The 18,073-nt window shown below is 38.2% G+C and overlaps 1 protein-coding gene across 3 annotated transcripts in view; it reads right to left on the bottom strand.

Annotated features, from left to right (window-relative positions):
• Piezo (piezo type mechanosensitive ion channel component) overlaps positions 1–18,073 on the bottom strand; it is a 1,325,935-nt gene that overhangs the window by 274,020 nt on the left and 1,033,842 nt on the right. For all 3 annotated transcript variants that reach the window (XM_090398322.1, XM_090398324.1, XM_090398323.1), the window contains one exon: positions 8,033–8,117. In XM_090398322.1, the coding sequence (XP_090254448.1) occupies positions 8,033–8,117 (85 nt within the window). The remainder of the gene's footprint in view (positions 1–8,032; positions 8,118–18,073) is intronic.

Here is an 18,073-nt window from a genome sequence, read left to right as displayed (position 1 = left end):
TGCTTCCTTGATATTGCCCCACTACACAACTCTCTGATACCTATCAGACAGCCAATCCTGAATCCATTTGACTAACCTGACATTTAAACCCATGTGCTGCAACTTAAATATCGGCTTATGATGTGGCACCCTGTCAAACACCAATGCAAAATCCAAAAAATGTCAATATATGCCTTTACCTCATTAACTGCTGTTGTCACTTTATTATCAAAGGCAATTATATTACTAAAGCAAGAGTGCCCTTTAACAAATCCATGTTGATTCTCACAGATAACATTACCCTCATCTGCCCAATGCTGTATATAGTCCCTGACTAATTTCTCCAAGACATTAACAACTACTGATGACACACAAACTGGCCTATAATTAGACACGTGCAGTCTGCTACCGCCCTTGTGCAGTGGCACTATCTTACCTTCCTTCAATTCTTTCAGTACCTTTTCCATAGCCAGCCTTCCAATGAAAAGTCAGGTCAAAGGAGCTGTCAATTCTTTAGCACATTCTCTCAAAACCCATGGTGAAATACCATCCAGTTCCACTGCTTTACTGACATCTGGAGTACTCAGAATTTGGAACACACTCTCCTCTTGCACCTCTAAACCTGCCCTATCCCTCTAGTTTTAAAACCTTCTTCTCCAGGATGAAATACTCCAATAAAGTCGTCACTGAACAATTCCACTATGTCCTCTGCATCAGTCACTCTATTTCCATTTTTATCCCACAATGTCATTCTTCCACAATCATTTCTCCTCCTACTGGCCACATAGCTAAAAAATACCCTAGGATTTTCTTTGGATCTGAGTGCCAATCTCTTCTCATATTCCAGTTTTGCCTTCTTTACCATACTAGTCACTCTCCTGGCCTGCATCTTATATTCTTCATGTATCTGCCCTCCACCCCTCTCCTTATATCTCTTTTTCAACTGCAGTTCCTGTTTTGTCATCCACTTTACACCAAATTGTGTCTGCTTCTTCACTTGTGGAATGCAGTTTTCTATTGTTGCTAACAAATATTCTTTCATAATTTTCCAAGCACTAATGATATCCTGGCCTTCCAAATTCTGCCCTCCATGAAACTGCCCCTAATTTATACCTAAGAAACAATGTAAATTTAATCATGTAATTTTGTCATAGCAGCCTGAATGCCCTTTGAGTGCAAATATCAGGAAACTGATGAATCTAGTAGACAAGCTTAGGTGTTGAACGTTATTCATAACTCATTTTAACATGTAAACAATAACTTGTTGTTTTCTGCTCCAAAGATGTTGGTTTGAAATCCAGAGATATAACGAGCTAATAAACATTTTTTATAAAATAGTTAATTTGGTATTGTTAATACCAGTAAAATCAGTTATGAACAGGAAATTGCTGACGATGAAAATCAAGACTAGAAATCAAACATGGAACTTTTTTCAATCACTTCAAGCCTCCAACATATTGGAGGCGTACTACACAACAAAAAAGGTTTCTACACCCACTAATACAGTAAAAACAACCATGCCACAGTGAGATTCCAATCCCCAGCTTGCTTGATTGGGATCCCCTGGCTGGCTGGGGATTCCAATCCCTCAGCAGATGACAAGTTATGAACAGTGAAGTGAGGTATCAAAGGAGAATGGTGATAAGTAGTGATTCATTGAGTTCTATTTGGAGACATGTTATGGGAGAACAGTTCACCCTCGAAACTGTATAAAGGTTTTGAGAGTGAGAGTATATAGTTTTTGCATAGAGAGTGACAAGCATGTGTAACATATTGCTAAGACGGATGGTGAATGTACCATTTTGCTGAATGCATTTAATGCAAGGCTCAATCCTACTGCCATAAGTGTGAAGATATCTTTTGATGAGTCTTGCAATGACATGCAGGCTCAGAAGGAATTTAAAATTTTATCAGTATGCCATTTAATGAAAGGACTTTTACAATTTTTCTATAAGCTTGAAAAATATTTTGTTATTATTTTTTTAATCACAGAGACCCTGTAGTTCTGCCAGCATAGACAACAATGCACTCAGGTTGGAAAGACCTTGGTTTCAATCCCATCTATAATGTAAAGAACCTTTACAAAGGATTTCAACTGCAGATTAGTTAGCTAGCCTGGAGATAGCAGGTTTTTTTGCCCTTCTAGAAACATGGATTTTCCAGCCTATAAGACAAATAATTTGATCAGAGAACATGTATAAATGGATTAACTATCCAACCAGAGCATTAATTTGGTTTGTACAAAACCAAGTTAACAGGCCATGACAGACTACTGAGCTTAACATATAAGGAGAGGATGGTGATGCTGTCTCAATGGGATTTACAAGTAATCATGTCTTACAATATTATTTAGATAATAGAGTAGCCTTAAAACTTGGAGTGCAAAACAGCATGAGATTATACAAGCTAAAACTGATGAAATTTAAATTCAGAAATTGAACTGATAGTAAAAACATACATATTGGAGAGTGAAAATAGAGATGATGAAGTTATAAGATGCAAATAATCTAAAGAATGATGAAATATCAAAATCATGACAAAAGAGAAAATGAATGATAAATAATAATTATTAGAAATGACTGAATCTATATAAAATCATATGAACTATTTAATATAAGAAAGCGAAAAAATATCCAACTTACTCAACCCAAAAGAAAACCTGCAACTTCACAAAAACTACTTTTGTACATTAGTTCTCAATTTTTATAATACTTGCAAATTTCTCGAAATTCACTCCACAGGTATCAAGATAATAATGGAATATTACAAAATTACTTATATTCTTTATGTCTGTACATTTTTGTTGCAGGAGCTAGTATTTGGAAAATTTTAATTTTTGCATCAAATAATTTATTATTATTATTTAATAATAATACATTCATGGCACCTGCAAGGAGTCCAAAGCCTGATTGAGGGAGAGCACCTACTCTACAACTCTCAGTCATCACCACTTAATCCACCAACTACACCAAACTGCCCACCATCACCACTAGTGTTTTCACAGACAATCCCAAAATCCATGCCCACAGTGGGATTCGAATCTGCAGCCTTTTGGCTGGAGGGCAGATATGCTAACTGCTCAGCCAATAAAATTTTATTTATTTATTTTTAAAATGCTAGTCTGAATCAAAAAATTCAGTTATGCCACTTTACTGCTTATGCATTCATTAATATTATCCTTCTATAATCATTCTTCCCATTACTTAGCACACAAAAAAAAATCTCTGGGATTTTCCTTGCCAGCGTTATATCGTTGTTTCTCTTTAATTTCTTATCTTATATACTTCATTAACCTCTATTATCTTTTCTTGTGTGTAGCCTAACTCGATTCTACCTAGGGATATTTCCTTTTCAGATACTGGCAAATTTGTATTTATACTGTGCCAACCAGTATCCTATAACAGGAATTTATTCAAGTTCAGAGAAATATTCCTAGATTCATTGGCATACACTCTAACACACATTTAAATAGATATTGGTACTTTGCAGTTGTGACCAATGATCTATTACTCAAACATATATATCTAAAATTTCTCCCGCTATGGTTCTAATTTTATGGTAATTTGATATCTTGAATTCAGGCATGACTCAGGCATATGCAATAAAACATGTTTATTGGAACTAAATGACAATTACAACTAAATTGAATTAAATTACTAAAACTTCTAAATCTCTTGCTAAGTTAAATCTCATGCTAAGATAATTAAACAATCCTAAATTAATCAAGTTCGCCTAGACAGATCAAATTGTTAATCACACAGAACAATAGAAAGCAATGACAATATTACACTAAATTAAGATTCTCTCATGCATGCTATTCATAGAGTTCATATTATACAACTTGTTGCTTTCTTAGTTAAGGTTATCTACTAAACAAAATACACTTATTACTTCAGTCACATACAATTAGATTTGTTCCTGAGACAATTCCTTGTCCAACAGAATTTGCTGTCTCAAACACGAAATTTTATCAAAGTTTTCGAAAGGATTGTCCACATTACTTAATCAAACATAAATTTCAATCTTCTATCACTTCCGTAACATATAACAAAGATCTCTACATTACCCAGTTCTTTCCGAAGGTCTATTAACTACCACGTGTTGTTCTGGTCATCCTTCGATCGGCTATCTCAGCATCTGGCTTTTGGCTACGTCATCCTTTCTACTGCTGCCGGACTCTAACTATTTTCTTCCGCGACTGAGAGCTATCTCTGCACCTTTCCGATGGGACATTCAGCGACTGGCACGATTTCACGTACGGCCCCATGTGGAATCTTGTTCAGGATAATCAGGAAAACGGCCTGCTGTCCAACATCATAGAACCCTGGCTCGTCCTTTTCCGACCATTGGTCAAGAATCCTCGAGATGAAATCCAGAACAAAAACCCTTGCAATATGGCACGCATTGCTTTATATTCTATGTTCTAGCGCCCTCTTTTTGCTGTATTCTTTTTTTCGCACGACCCTTAGTCTTAATGCCCTTAAGATGATCCTTACTCTCCCTATTGCTGTTAGGAGTTGTCTTTGAGGAAAACGCGCTCATGTTAATTTCTGCATACACTGCAGCCTCTGGTGTTACGACCGATACATGCATTTCAGATGCGACCTTTGCACTGTTACTCATTACCTGTCTACCGACTTACGTTATTTGAGATAGCTTAATAGGACACAAATTTAACCTAATATTTCTTTTACATAGAATCATTAATTTGTACAAAGTTCTTTACATAGTATTACAATTCTACTAAAAGGAGGTAATTCTATTTACAGTTAGAACTTTATTTCTTCTGCTCGAGTACAAGTTTTTTCTCTCAGCTGATTTTTCTGACTTGTTAAATCCTGAATGAATTGTTTCCTTTAAAGGTTCTTCATTCAGGATGTAACACCAGTCACTCATCCATCTTACAAGATGGCTGATCATGTTCTTTCTACATTTTCTTTTTATATAGCTATTGCTTAATAATGATTTCATCTGTTTTTATAAGAGGTTCTGAAGAGGTACTGCCTTTTGTACTAGGATGACTAGACACAAACCTCAGACTAAGGTAATGCATTTTATAAGATCTTGGAAGTTGGTTATAACCTTACCAAGATCACTTGCAATAATTACATCCTCTGTGAGGTATCCCTGGCATGCAGAACTTGGCAGATCTAAACTGAGAAGTTGATAAAATATCTATGACGGAGGTCAATAGCAACTGTTTGGAACTTGAATTTAGCAGAATGGTTGAAAAGAAGATTATTTTTAGCAGCTTCAAGTTAATCAAGGTAATGAAGAAATGCAAAAAAACAATGGGAAAGTATGGCTTTATTTGTCCTAAGAAGTCATGAAAAAAAAAAACAAAAAAAGAAACAGACACTGATAAGAAAAATACAGAAAGGATCTATCTTTTTGTGGGGATGGGTGGGGGGAAATGGATGATAGGCAGAAATCTGAAGTTGATCAGGGATACAGTAAAGGTGGTGAATACAACCTGGATGACTACTGCAATACAGAGGAATATGACAAGCAGAAATAAGAGTGCAATGGTACCACTGTGTCAAATCACATCTGGATTACTGTGCTCAAATATAATCACCAAGATCTCAAAGGGATGTTGAAAGTTTTTCCACTTAGTTAAACTATAAATTAAACATACCATGAAGTTTTAATCTTGGTTTAATCCAAGTGTAAGCAATCAAAGTTTGCATGTGGTCACTTGAATATAGAATATAATGACTTCACATCAATTGCCTTAGTATCTCACAATGTAAAGCACATATCCTTATGGACATGTATAATGCTATGCATTATGGGAAGGGTCACTACCCAGACTGGTTTCGACTTTTATTGAAGTCTCATCAGAGGGAGCTAGACCCAGAAGTGATATTGAGGTATTCCCACTGATGATACATCAATAAAGGTTGAAACCGGTCTGGGTAGTGGCCCTTCCCATAATGCAAAGCATTAAAGATGTCCATAAAGATATGTGCTTTGCTTTATGGGATACTAAGGCAATTGATGTGAAGTCATTAAGTGAAGTCAGCCCAGTCGTGAAGTGACTTAACACACTTAGATAAAGAATTAAACCAAGAATATAACTTCTTGGCATCTTTAATTTCTGAAGGGGATAAAGCAACTTGAGAGATGTTACAAAAGCAGGTAACAAAAATGATGTTTAGACTACAGATTATTAGCCTAAGGAAATATAATTTGCAGACTTTGTTGGATAGAAGATGATGGGGGTTGATATGAATGAGACATTTTATTGACTGAGAGGTACTAAATAGACACTGGGGATATTTTTGTATGATAAGAACAAAGAGAAGAAATGAAAACAAAGACATTTCCAGAAATTGAAATAGGTAGTAGCCCTGAGAAGGTGGTAGGAATGCAGATTGTAAATTAATTTAAGGAGTAATCTGATATATTTTGTGTTGTCTAAAGAAGACCTCCCATAATGGGTCTCATTACTCCATGGAGATTTTGAATAACAATAATAAGAATACAGCTAATCAGCTAAATCAGCTAACGCCTTTTTATTCCCGTATATACGGGAGTAGGCGAGGCCATTTAGCCCTATCTAACTTTTGGAGACTGAGTGGGCAGTTCAATCTCCACTGGTACCCAATCAGAGACAGATGGCCCAAGGCTATCACTAATTAAGCGGTACGCAGTGAAGAGAGACGGCTCAAATGTGCCGCCATCTCGTGGTCTCTAACCCTAACACAATATATTTAATGACTGAAATAATGTGGGTTCTACGGTCGATTTTCTTGAGTTTACAGGACGAAAAACCCGAGTTTCCGGGAGGAAAAACCTGCTTGCCCGTGCCAGAGATCGACTAACTCGGGAACCGGTCGAAAAAAGGCTTAGAAAAATTTCCTCTAGTCGTCGACTAGACTCGAAACCAAGACTTCCTTCGTGCGGCCTAGCGCGATGGTGTGCAAACGCCACATCCACTGAGCTACACAGGCTCTAATAAGAATACAAATACTAGAAATGTTTATCTGAGTTGCATCTATAATTTTACTACAACTAAAAAAACTGGTAAAAAAAAAAACCTAGAGAATTATGTCGGTTAGAATTACAGACAAAGCAAAGGCTAGGCTATGAGCAAGTATATCATGTCTGTTAACTACATATTTTCACTGAATGGTTTCCTGTTTTGTGGGAGGGAAACCAGGCAATTAGATTCTGAGAGAAAAATCCATGCTACCTCAACGTCATATGAGACAGCAGGGATTTTTCTAACTCATCTGCAGTTGAAAATTCCTTGTAATTATAGCATTTGAATCATATCACAACTTGAAGAGTGATTTCACCATCCATCATTTGAAGTCCAACTTCAAAATTATCAAGCTAAGAATTGTTTTTTCTTCATTTAATTCATGACATTTGTGGGTAGTGGTGGTGGGCGGAAGACACATTGGTGTAGATAATGATTGTAGTTGCAGTTCATTGTAGTTAGTGAAATGAGTGGTGTAGACAGAGTTGTAGAGTAGGTAACCTCCCTCGATGAGTCACTGGACTCCCTGGGGGTGTCGTGTAATAATAATAATAATAATTTTTGTCTTATAGATCATGTTCTATTATCACTGTTTTTTTCAAGTGTATTTGTAGGTATTTAAAGCAAATTAACAACTTTGTCTAGATATATAACCTTTGCCTGCCTTTGGTATCAAGTTCACTGAGTTTTAACCTTTTGGTTATGATCAGCATACTTTCACACAGATGGCATTATGTCTTCCCCCCCACAGCCAGTACAACAAATGCTGGATTACTATGATAATTCATTTTGTACATTTTTCTGTGTTACTTATATCTTTTTTTATACCTGCTGAAAAAGAAAAAAATAAAATAAATAATGCATGCTCATACATTGTAACAGCTGTTGTGTTAGGTTTTGCAACTGCTTACATGTTGAGTTAATTATTAAAAAATTATGCACTTTGGCAATGACCTACTCAAGCATGTATAATTTTATTTTTGATAAGATTCCCTTTTACAAATTATGCTTTATGAAATTTAAAAAGTGCTTTTTGAAGTAAATTAGTTTAATAAAAAAATTAACCTTTTTCTTCCCCTTGAGTTTCATCTTGCTGACCTTCTTTTATCTCGTCTATTTTCTCCTTGTCTGAATCAGCAACATCAGTCAGCTAGAATAAAGATATGAATTAATATCAGAAAAAAAAATTATGATACACATATATACACAAACTGCCATGGAGAATTTACTTAATATTACATTTCCCCATATTAGCCATTGTATCAGCCATGTGTTTACATGTATCTGTGGATGTGAAGTATCCATTGAAATTAAAATAACATGGATACAAAGCATGTATTATTTGATACATTTCAAATCAACCACCTGGTAGTTGTTTCAAGTCAATCATTTCTTGTTGTATCCCCTCAGGGGGAACACCATATAACATGACACTTTGTGATTAATCTGATCAATAAATTTCTCCAAATTGTTCCCTATTATTTGTCAGGTCTCTGATTTGCTCAGCTCCTAGATTTTGATCTTTTAAATACTACGAACTGCATCAACTCACCCATTCTACAGTATTATATTCTAGTGTTACTGAGTCTTTTACTGCAATTTTGTCTGAAAGATTTGTTTTTGCTAATCATTCATCTCTCATTACATTTAAATAACCCACAGCTGAGTTTGCTGATTGACTGAGAATACCCAAAGATAATTGGAATAAGTGAAACTTGGTTGTCTGAGGAAGATATGATGTCAGGAATTCTAATCGGGAATTAGAAGGATATATAATTTTCCGGAAGGATAGAAATGTGAAAAGAGGAGGGGGAGTGCTGTTAATAATTGCATCTAAAAAGGGTGGAAGTTGATAGTGAATGCACAGATTTTGAAGCTATGTGGTGTGAAGTGGAAATAAACAGGTTAGTGTATATGAGGATGCTGTTATAGGCCAGGGAATGCAGAGAATACTAATTGTAAAAAGTATAGGCTAGTGTTTCTTAACCTTCTTTCACATGTGCCCCATTTTTTAATATTAGTTTTTGTGGTGTCCCCCTCCCCCCCCTTGCAATTCTTGTGTTGAGACACTCATAAAACCCATAAAAGTTAGCAAAACAAAACAAAACAAAACAAAAAAACTAGGAATTAATTAAAATTTTTAAATATTCATACAAATTTAAATAGGTCATAAAATCTTTCAAAAATTGTATAGATCTTGCATCGCTGCACAGACCATTGAATCATGTGGGCCTGAGAGGAGATTGGCTGATGAGGCCAAAGTTAACTCAAGGGAATTTTTCCACTATAACAGCTGCAAAGGATATAGTGGATTTGATGAATGAGTACTTTATCAGTGTATGTCATACTGGTGTAAATGATGATGTGCAACATACAGAAGAGAGGCAAGTATTAAGAGAATTGGAAGAATCAGAGGTGTATCAGATTTGGTTAGGTTAGATGTTAATAAGGCTGTGGGAATGGATGACATATCACCATGTATTCTTAAGGAATGTGCACCACAGTTAGCTATGTCCTTTACCTGGTTATTTAATGAAAGTCTTGCAGCATGTAGGGTTCCTAAGGTGTGGAAAGAAGGCAAAATAGAACCACTCCACAAGCATGGTTCTAAGATAGAAATCTCCAACTATAGGCCAGTCTGTATAACTGCAGTTGTGGTCAGGGTGTTGGAGAGATTGGTAAGGAATAGAATACTGGATTTGGTTGATGGACATAGCATTCTTTATGATGGTCAGCATGAATTTGTAAAGGGTAGGTCCTGTTTTAGTAATTTACTTGCATTTTATGATGAGGTAACAAGTGTGGACTTTGCAAACGTTTTTGATAGATTACCACATGATAAGTTGGTGTACAAGCTGCAGAGGATGGGAATAAACAGTATATAGGTTAGATGGATCAGAGATTGGCTGTCTGAACGACACCAGCAGGTTTGACATGATGGAGCAGTGTCTCAAAAAAGGAGGGCAACCAGTGGTATGCTCCAGGTTCTGTTCTTGGGCCACCTGCTGTTTAACTTGTTTGTAAAAGATATGTCATATGGACTGACTGGGGATCTTCAGTTGTTTGCTGATGATGCAAAGTTGGGAAGAATTATAAGTATCACTGCTGATGTTAATTTCCTTCAGAAAGATTTGAATAGACTTTTTACTTGGAAAAGGGAGTAGGGATGTAGTTTTAATATCAATAAGTGCAAGGTGTTGCATTTTGGAGTGCAGAAATATAAGGCTGTGTATTATATCGATGGTGCCATACTGCAGGAAGTGGATGAGATTAGAGATTTGGGAGTGATGGTTGACAGTAGACTGAAGTTTAAGGGCATACTGCTAGTGTTGCAAAGATTGCACATCGCAGTGCTGCTACAATATGAAGTACCTGTAACATGTAAGGATAAAGAAGTGGCTGTGCCACTGTATAAAGCACTGATCAGACCACACATGGACTGTGCTCACCTGGTCTTCAATGTGATGTGGAGACATTGGAGAGGTGAGTTACTAAGACAGTGTCAGGACTTTGGGAATGCTGGCTATGGAGAGAGGTTGAAGAGATGTAGATTACAGAGTTTGGTGGATAGGAGGAAGAGAGGTGATATGATAGAGACATTTAAGTTAGTGAGAGGATTTTATCAGATTAATGCAGAGGGGATTATAAAAAGAGTAGAAGGTGAGAGGGAAAGAACCAGAGGTCATCCCTAGAAGTTATGTAAAAGTGTGGCGAAGAATGGTGTGAGGAGGAGATTTTTTACATGGTGAGTTGTCAGTGAATGGAATGCATTACCAGATTGTGTTGTTAATGCAAAAAGTGTTAAGGATTTTAAGATTCTATATGATAAATATGTTGCCAGTGAATGAACCTCCCACTATGAGTCTGCCGACTCCATGGAGGGTGTAATAATAATAATAATAATAATGTTAGATTAGCTCTACATATATACATTCTTGAATATTAATAATGTGGATTAGTACTACCTGTTGATTGCAATTTTTCACAATAGCAAAAATGTGCAATGTGTTTCACAAATTCTTTATGCCAAATAAATACTGATAAAAAACATTAATCAAAAATTGAATTTACTTCTGTGAAACCAAATTATTTATGTTGTGATTAGTAGAGAACCAACTAAAAGCCAGATAAATAAAATTAAAGTATTACATAGTTTAATTTTATTCAATTATTCAAGCAACTATAAAGAAACTTAGAATGTAACACATTAGATTTGCAGGTGCACACAAAACTACCTGAATACAATTGTTCTTGTGCACTGACTGTTGATTCTATCTACACTCTTATCTACAAAATTCACAAATTTTTGTCCAACCTACTCAGTCAAGTAACTGGTCACTGTTTTTTTTTTTTTTTAATAAAAAAATTCCAAAAAATTTCTCTCAAAAATAATATATGTAAAGCTTGATTATCTGATCTTATGGTTAATTCTGACATTGTCAGAACTAACCATAAAATTATTCAAATTTACTATGAACTCTGGATATTTTACATGAAAATATGAACTTTACAAACAAGTCAAAATCCTATGGGTTTCTGGTAATCCCCGAATATGACCAACTTTTAACTTGAACATTTGGAAGAATAAATATTAATTCAAAGCCGCTATTTGGCTGGGTTATAATGATTATATCTGTCTAGCATAAACAAACATTCACAGAATGATATATATATATTATTTTTCTGTGCACCATTCTTTCAAAATACAGAAAAATGAAATCTTTGATATCCACAACCCAAAAAATGTGATCCTCAGAAGAAGTTTTTATATATGAAACAAAAACTGACAATCAAATAGTCCTTTTAAATGGTTAAAACCCAAAAATTAACTTGAAAATTATTGACAGTTTTTCATCCAATTCCCCAAATGAGAAGAAATCAAAAGAATTGCTAAAGCCTTTTATATATAGTATAAAAGACTTTAGCAAATATTCTAAGTTCTAAATTTCAACTCACTGCTCTTAAAATCTATCAACCAAATTTGCCAATTACTATAACCTTCTCCTAAAGATAAACTCTCTGTTACTGCTACCTGGTACTTACTTTTATTGGTCAACAAGAAGACAGAGCGAGGGGAAAAAAGTATTTCAAAATAACAGAGCCATATTCAACTTAGTAAGCCACAAAAATCTGGAATGATTCAACATGTAAATGACATATCAAAGAGAGTGCCAAAGTCCTACACCCTAAGTGCCAAATTTATGTGTGGCTGATGTAGTAGACATTAGCCATACCTGCTTTCAATTTTGAAGGTTTGGTGGAAATTGTGATAACTGTCTGAAATAGTTTCCCACCCTCTAATAGCTTTTATCTTTTCAAAAAAAATTTAATTTTTATTATGCATTTTACTTTCTAGTAGTATTCAAAATTTCTATTATTTTTCTATCCCCACTGATGATACTTTACAAGGCATAAGACAAAATATCTAAACTTCTGATCCAAATACCTGTGCTGACCAAATAGCTGAAATAATCATTATTGGAATGAGGTCCTCATCTCCACTTCCACTGTAAATAAACCTCAGTAACTATCCAAACGAGAGTCTCTGAAAAATGTTCAAATACAGTCAGAGGTGAAAATTTAGTATAAATTCACTGGCCCAAGACCATTGAAAGTGTAAGAAAATCATCAGCAAATTCGAAGTAAACTTTGTAAAGGCCAAAGCAATAAGCTTGCCTCCTGCTGAAATTGCTGTTGAGATTGGTGGTCCCTTGTAAAAGATGTTAGGTATAACTTCTACTCTTTCTTGTTTCCATCTTTCTCATATCTTGGTGGTGCATGATAACATCACCCAAAAATATGGCAAATCTCTTGCTATTCTTTTCCTCCAATTCTTGTATGAATGATCATGACAAATTACCTCCTACTAAACCATGAACTGCTATGTGCTGAAATAACATCCATCCTATATTATCGATATAAGTTCTCATACTTACTTGGCATCTACTAAACAATTTGTAATCAAGTCTTAATCCAGCATGTCATTAAAAAAGGGAGATAAAAGTCAGTCATCTAGATATTATCCCACTGCAATCACCTCAATATTTTCAAAAGTGATAGGAATGCCATTAACAACCTGTATCTTTACTACTATCTTCATTCCAATATGATGACCAATCAATTAATTAGCGATTATATTGGAATCTACATCAGATTCTGCCACTCTTATTCTTACTAATCTTACTTACTAGTTATTCATTATATGGTAAAGTGGATGGATTTCACTCAACAGATTTCTTTATCAATGCTAAAGTAATCCAATGTTTCGGTACTCTTATCCATACACTTCCATCTATACATTGAAGACCTCACTAATCTGGTGTTGTGTCGGAAATAACTGGCCCATTATAAATCGGCCATTGGTTTCAGACACAACATGAGAGAATAGTATCTTAACATAAAGACATGCTTAAACTCTCAAGAGCAGACGCAGAGAGGTAATAAATAACTTGTAAATGAAAAGTGTATTAACTTAATTGATAATATTCTTGTAGTATAATTCAAATACTGTTTTAGAATAATACCCAATACAGGAAAAATTATGCAATGGTCCATGACACAGCAGAAAATCCGAAAAGTAATCCAGTAACCCTGCAGTAACAGTTCCGTCGAGAAGGTCGCCGAGAAAAGAACATGACCTCATCGTTATCTGACGAATCAAAGGCAAGGGAGTGAGTGACATAGACAGAGAGTGAGGACGCTCGCCGCTGAGATATAAGGAGCGGCACGCACTTTAAACGCTCTCTTGTTTTCTGCACCTTTCCGTGTTCCAGTGAGAAGCCGGCAAATTTTTTTCTCGATTTTCAGGGTTTTTTGTGTTAAATTTATTGTGTTAGGAGTGGAGATTCCAGGGTTGGAGGACCCCAAAGTCCTGACCAAAGTCCTTAAGGAGCTAGTAGGAGCTCAGAAAATCTTCTCCTTCACCACCTATGGAGGAGGACGATTTCTGTTCGTTGTGAAGAACGTGACGATGAGGGATAAACATTTAGAGGGCTTCCAAGTCCAAGGGAAGCAGGTGATCCCCACCATGGTTGGGTCCCAAGTGCGCCAGATAAGAATTAGCCACTTCCCCATGGAGTACATTGAAGCCGGAGACGACGTGCTCATTCAAACTTTTAATAAGTGGGGGAAAGTGAGTAACATCAAGAAGAGCGTCTCCCAGGAAGACCCGCCTGGTTCTCCAGTGAAGTCACTTTCACCATGGACATGCGACAGCCTGTGCCAAATCTTGTTACCATCAGCACGTTGCATGTAATGGTGAACCATCCCGGAGTGCAAAGACAGTGCTTGCGATGTGGCTCGGTGGAACATCTGGGTAGTGACTGCTCCCGAGCCAAGTGTTTCAACTGCATCGGTGTCAGGCATATTTCCAACCAGTGCCCGCACCCCTGCCAAAAGTGCTCCAGCACGGAGCACAAAATTACATCTTCCTCTCTGTGCACATTTGCAGAGAAGGCAGTGGCGCCGATAGAGCCCTTAAATTCGCAGACTGCAAAAGATGCCGGGATTTCCGGTACTCCCCAACACCATCGGGGTGAAGACTTTTCTCCCAAACCATCCTAGGGAAAATAAAGAAGCGTCCAACTGCAACAACACCAGCAAAAGAGACTGTCCCCCCTGCAACAACATCCGCTGATGAATCAGTCCCCCCCCTTCTGACATTCCATTACCATCATTGGAAGTAGAACAACATGCAGCCGAGGGCACAGACGATGCTATGGATAGCACAACACCAGCTATCTCCCCCCCCGTAGCAGCCAGCATCCACCTCCATGCAAAAGAAATAAAGATAAGAGAGGAGGTACAAGATCTTCCACCTCCTAAAGAACTTCCTAGAAAAAGGAAGTGGCTTCTCCTAAAATGGAGAAAAAACATCGAAGCCGCTCCAAAAGAATCACGGACACGACAACATCAGAGTCCGAAATGGAGGTGGAAACCTCCTCTCACAGACAGGAAAGCATCAAGCACAAAATAAAAAAACTTACCGGCTCCCAGTTCAACATATGATTATAAAGTTGACCATGAAAAAATAATCAGTTTCAAGATCAAGAACATTAGCCATGAATTCGAAGTCCTTTCGAACTCGTGCGCAAAACTGGAAGCTGGTTACTCTACCTCACCCCTACAAATTGATGACTTGGTGAAATAAGTGAAACAACTATGTATTAAAGATCTAGGCCGGCTATAAAAACATCATAATGCTGCCAACCCTTTCTGTGTTGCCTTCCTCAACATCAGAGGGCTCCACTCACCATCTAAGCAAGAGGAGGTGTGGAAGTTCATGCTAGCACTTAACATCCAGCTTTTGTTTCTGCAGGAAACCCACTTTTTCCATCATAGGGACATGCAGGAACTAAGCCATAAGTACCCCTTAACATCTTACTGGAGCTTTGGCACAAATCACAACACCGGGGTCGGGGTACTTATGCTGCTAGCATAAGTACTCCGACCCCCCCCCCCCCCCTCCTCGGAGCCTTCCATAACATCCAGAGGGATACAGAAGGGAGAGTCCTCGCCATCGACTGGAAGTACCGGGGCCGTACCACCAGGTACATTAATATCTATGCCCCGGCAGACTGAACATCTAGGCCTACATTCTTCCAGTCGCTACACAATTATCTATATGGCGCCCATCATGTCATCCTGATGGGAGACTTCAACTGTGTGGCGGACCCGGCCTACGACAAAGTAGGGGAAAATCCAAACACAGGTACAGCTGGCCACAGGGAATTGGAAATTCACCTTAGGAATCTCCAGTTGACAGATATCTGAAGGGCTCACAACCCCTACTGTTGGGATTATACTTGGACAGGCCAAGGCATTGGCACACGGATCGACCGAATCTATTTGTCACCTTCCAATCAACTATTCCATCTCGGACCATACATTAGTCGTGCTCAGGTATCATCCCTTAGAAGCTGTAGATGTTGGTTCGGACCCCTGGAAGTTACCATCAGACTTCCTGTCCCTGTTCTTGGCCAAGCTTAATCAACTGTGCTCCACCTGGAGCACCGCTGTCTGGGACTGGGACGCCTTGGCATGAAAAAAACTTACCGTCAAAGAAAACGTGAAAAAATGGGGCCAGGAATTTGCCTTCCTCAGAAGAGCTCAGCTCCGTGATCTTTACAAGAAGAGGAGCTGGTTCGTGGCCATCCAACGTCTTCCATGTCACAATGCCATCCGTGACATTAATCTTGACATTGAATTGGAGAAACAAAAGCAGGTGGATGAAAAGAACATCAAGATCCGTCATCTCTGCCTCCGCTCGGAAGACAGGCAATCGGCCACTTTTTACAACAGACCATACGTCAACTTCCGACAGGACCGAACCATTACTACCATCAATGAAGGTGGGTGTAATCACAGCACTACACCTAACATCATGAACGCCTTCTAAGGTTACTACAGTCAACTCTACCAAGACAACAGTGCCCCCCCCCCCCCCCCCCAGGATTACTCCTGTTGGAACGTTTGGCTCCTTCCCTGTGCACATCCAAGCAGGGTTGGATGCACCCTTTATGGTGACCGAAATAACATCAGCCCTTCAAACAATGCCATACAAAGAAAGCGCCTGGGCAAGACGGATTAACCACGGAACTCTACCGAGAGGCCTAGGACCACATTCCCCCCCCCCCCATTCTCGTGGCAATATTTAACATCACCCTTTTACCGGAAACATGCCACGGGAATTTATGGAATGCCATACCATCTTCATCCCAAAGACCAACAGGGACCCTTCCATCATCAAAAACTGGCGCCCCATCAGTCTGTCGAACACGGACTAAAAGATCTTCGTCCGTGTTCTCAACAAGAGACTGAAGATCAGGATGAGGTACATCTCATCCTCATTAGAGAAGTGCCACATCTGGTTAACAACAAGAACTACTCTATGGCATTATTGATCTCAACCAAGCATTTGACAGCACCTGGCATTCCTTTCTCTTCAACATCCTGGAGAAAGTCGGGGTCAGCAGAGGACTCCTCAACATCATCAGAGGAGGTTACAACAACAGCTCCATCCGCCTCCTCATCAACGGACGCCTATCTGACCCCATTACCATCCAGAAAGGGGTCAAACAAGGGTGTCCCCTCAGTCCGCTGCTCTTTGCACTAGCCCTTGAACCGTTCCTGCGGGCTGTCAACAACTCTCACTTCCTCTCACCACGGGTGATTCCAAGGTATGACGTGGTGGGCACTCATAGGGACAACGACTCCATACTGAACTTTTACAACATCGGAGTTAACATCTAACCCTGACAAAACCAAGATCAAGACATATGGAGTCTGGGACCTGCACAACCCTGCAGGTCTCATTCCTACTGCCGACCCCCTCACCATCTTGGGGGGTCCCGTTTGAAGAACAGTCCATGCTCAACATAGAACATCTCAACAACAACACCGTCGAGAAACTCAAGGACTGGAAAAATGGAAAACTGTCACTCTCCTCCAGGGCCTCTGTCATCAAGACCATCATATGCCCTGCGCTTCAGCACGTCCTGAACATTACCAACATCAGCAAGGATCAGGAAATCCGGCTTTTACAGGAAGCACCTGAAGTTCTTCTAGAGTTACTACGTACTAGGGTCACTTGCATTAGCAATGCAAGTGACCGATACTTTATAGTTTCCTATATTCGGCATGATTCCAATCTTTGAGTTTCTTATTTGGTTTTAAAACAATGTGGGATTTAATATCCCCTTAATTTAAATAATGTTTACATCGCCGAAATGAAGCTTATTAGCTCTTTATATTTAAGTAATATTTGATTTTTGCAATATTTGCTGTGTATGTTTTGTATTGAATATAAATACAATAAATATTATAATAATATATCTCTCTATTACGATTTGTTTTCAAGGGGGCCATGAAATATTTTAATTTTTGCAAAGGGGGCCCTGACATCCAGAAGTTTGGGAAGCACTGTTCTACAGTTCCTTAAGGAGGTTTCTACATCTTGAAAGGGAGGCTCTGGGTGACACCACAAGTGGTGTTCACCTCCAATCCTGTGCAATGTCAGAAACAACACCATCAAGTTCTGCCTGCTGCTGCTTTAAGATCTCCATCTGCAGCAGCAGCTCCACTTCTAGTCATTTCCTTGGTCTCTGC

This window comes from Typopeltis vanoorti, chromosome 9, assembly GCF_054136105.1.
Source record: "Typopeltis vanoorti isolate ZY-2024b chromosome 9, IOZ_Tvanoo_1.0, whole genome shotgun sequence".
Taxonomy (NCBI): Eukaryota; Metazoa; Arthropoda; class Arachnida; order Uropygi; family Thelyphonidae; genus Typopeltis; species Typopeltis vanoorti.
This window is presented reverse-complemented; position numbering and strand designations above follow the sequence as displayed.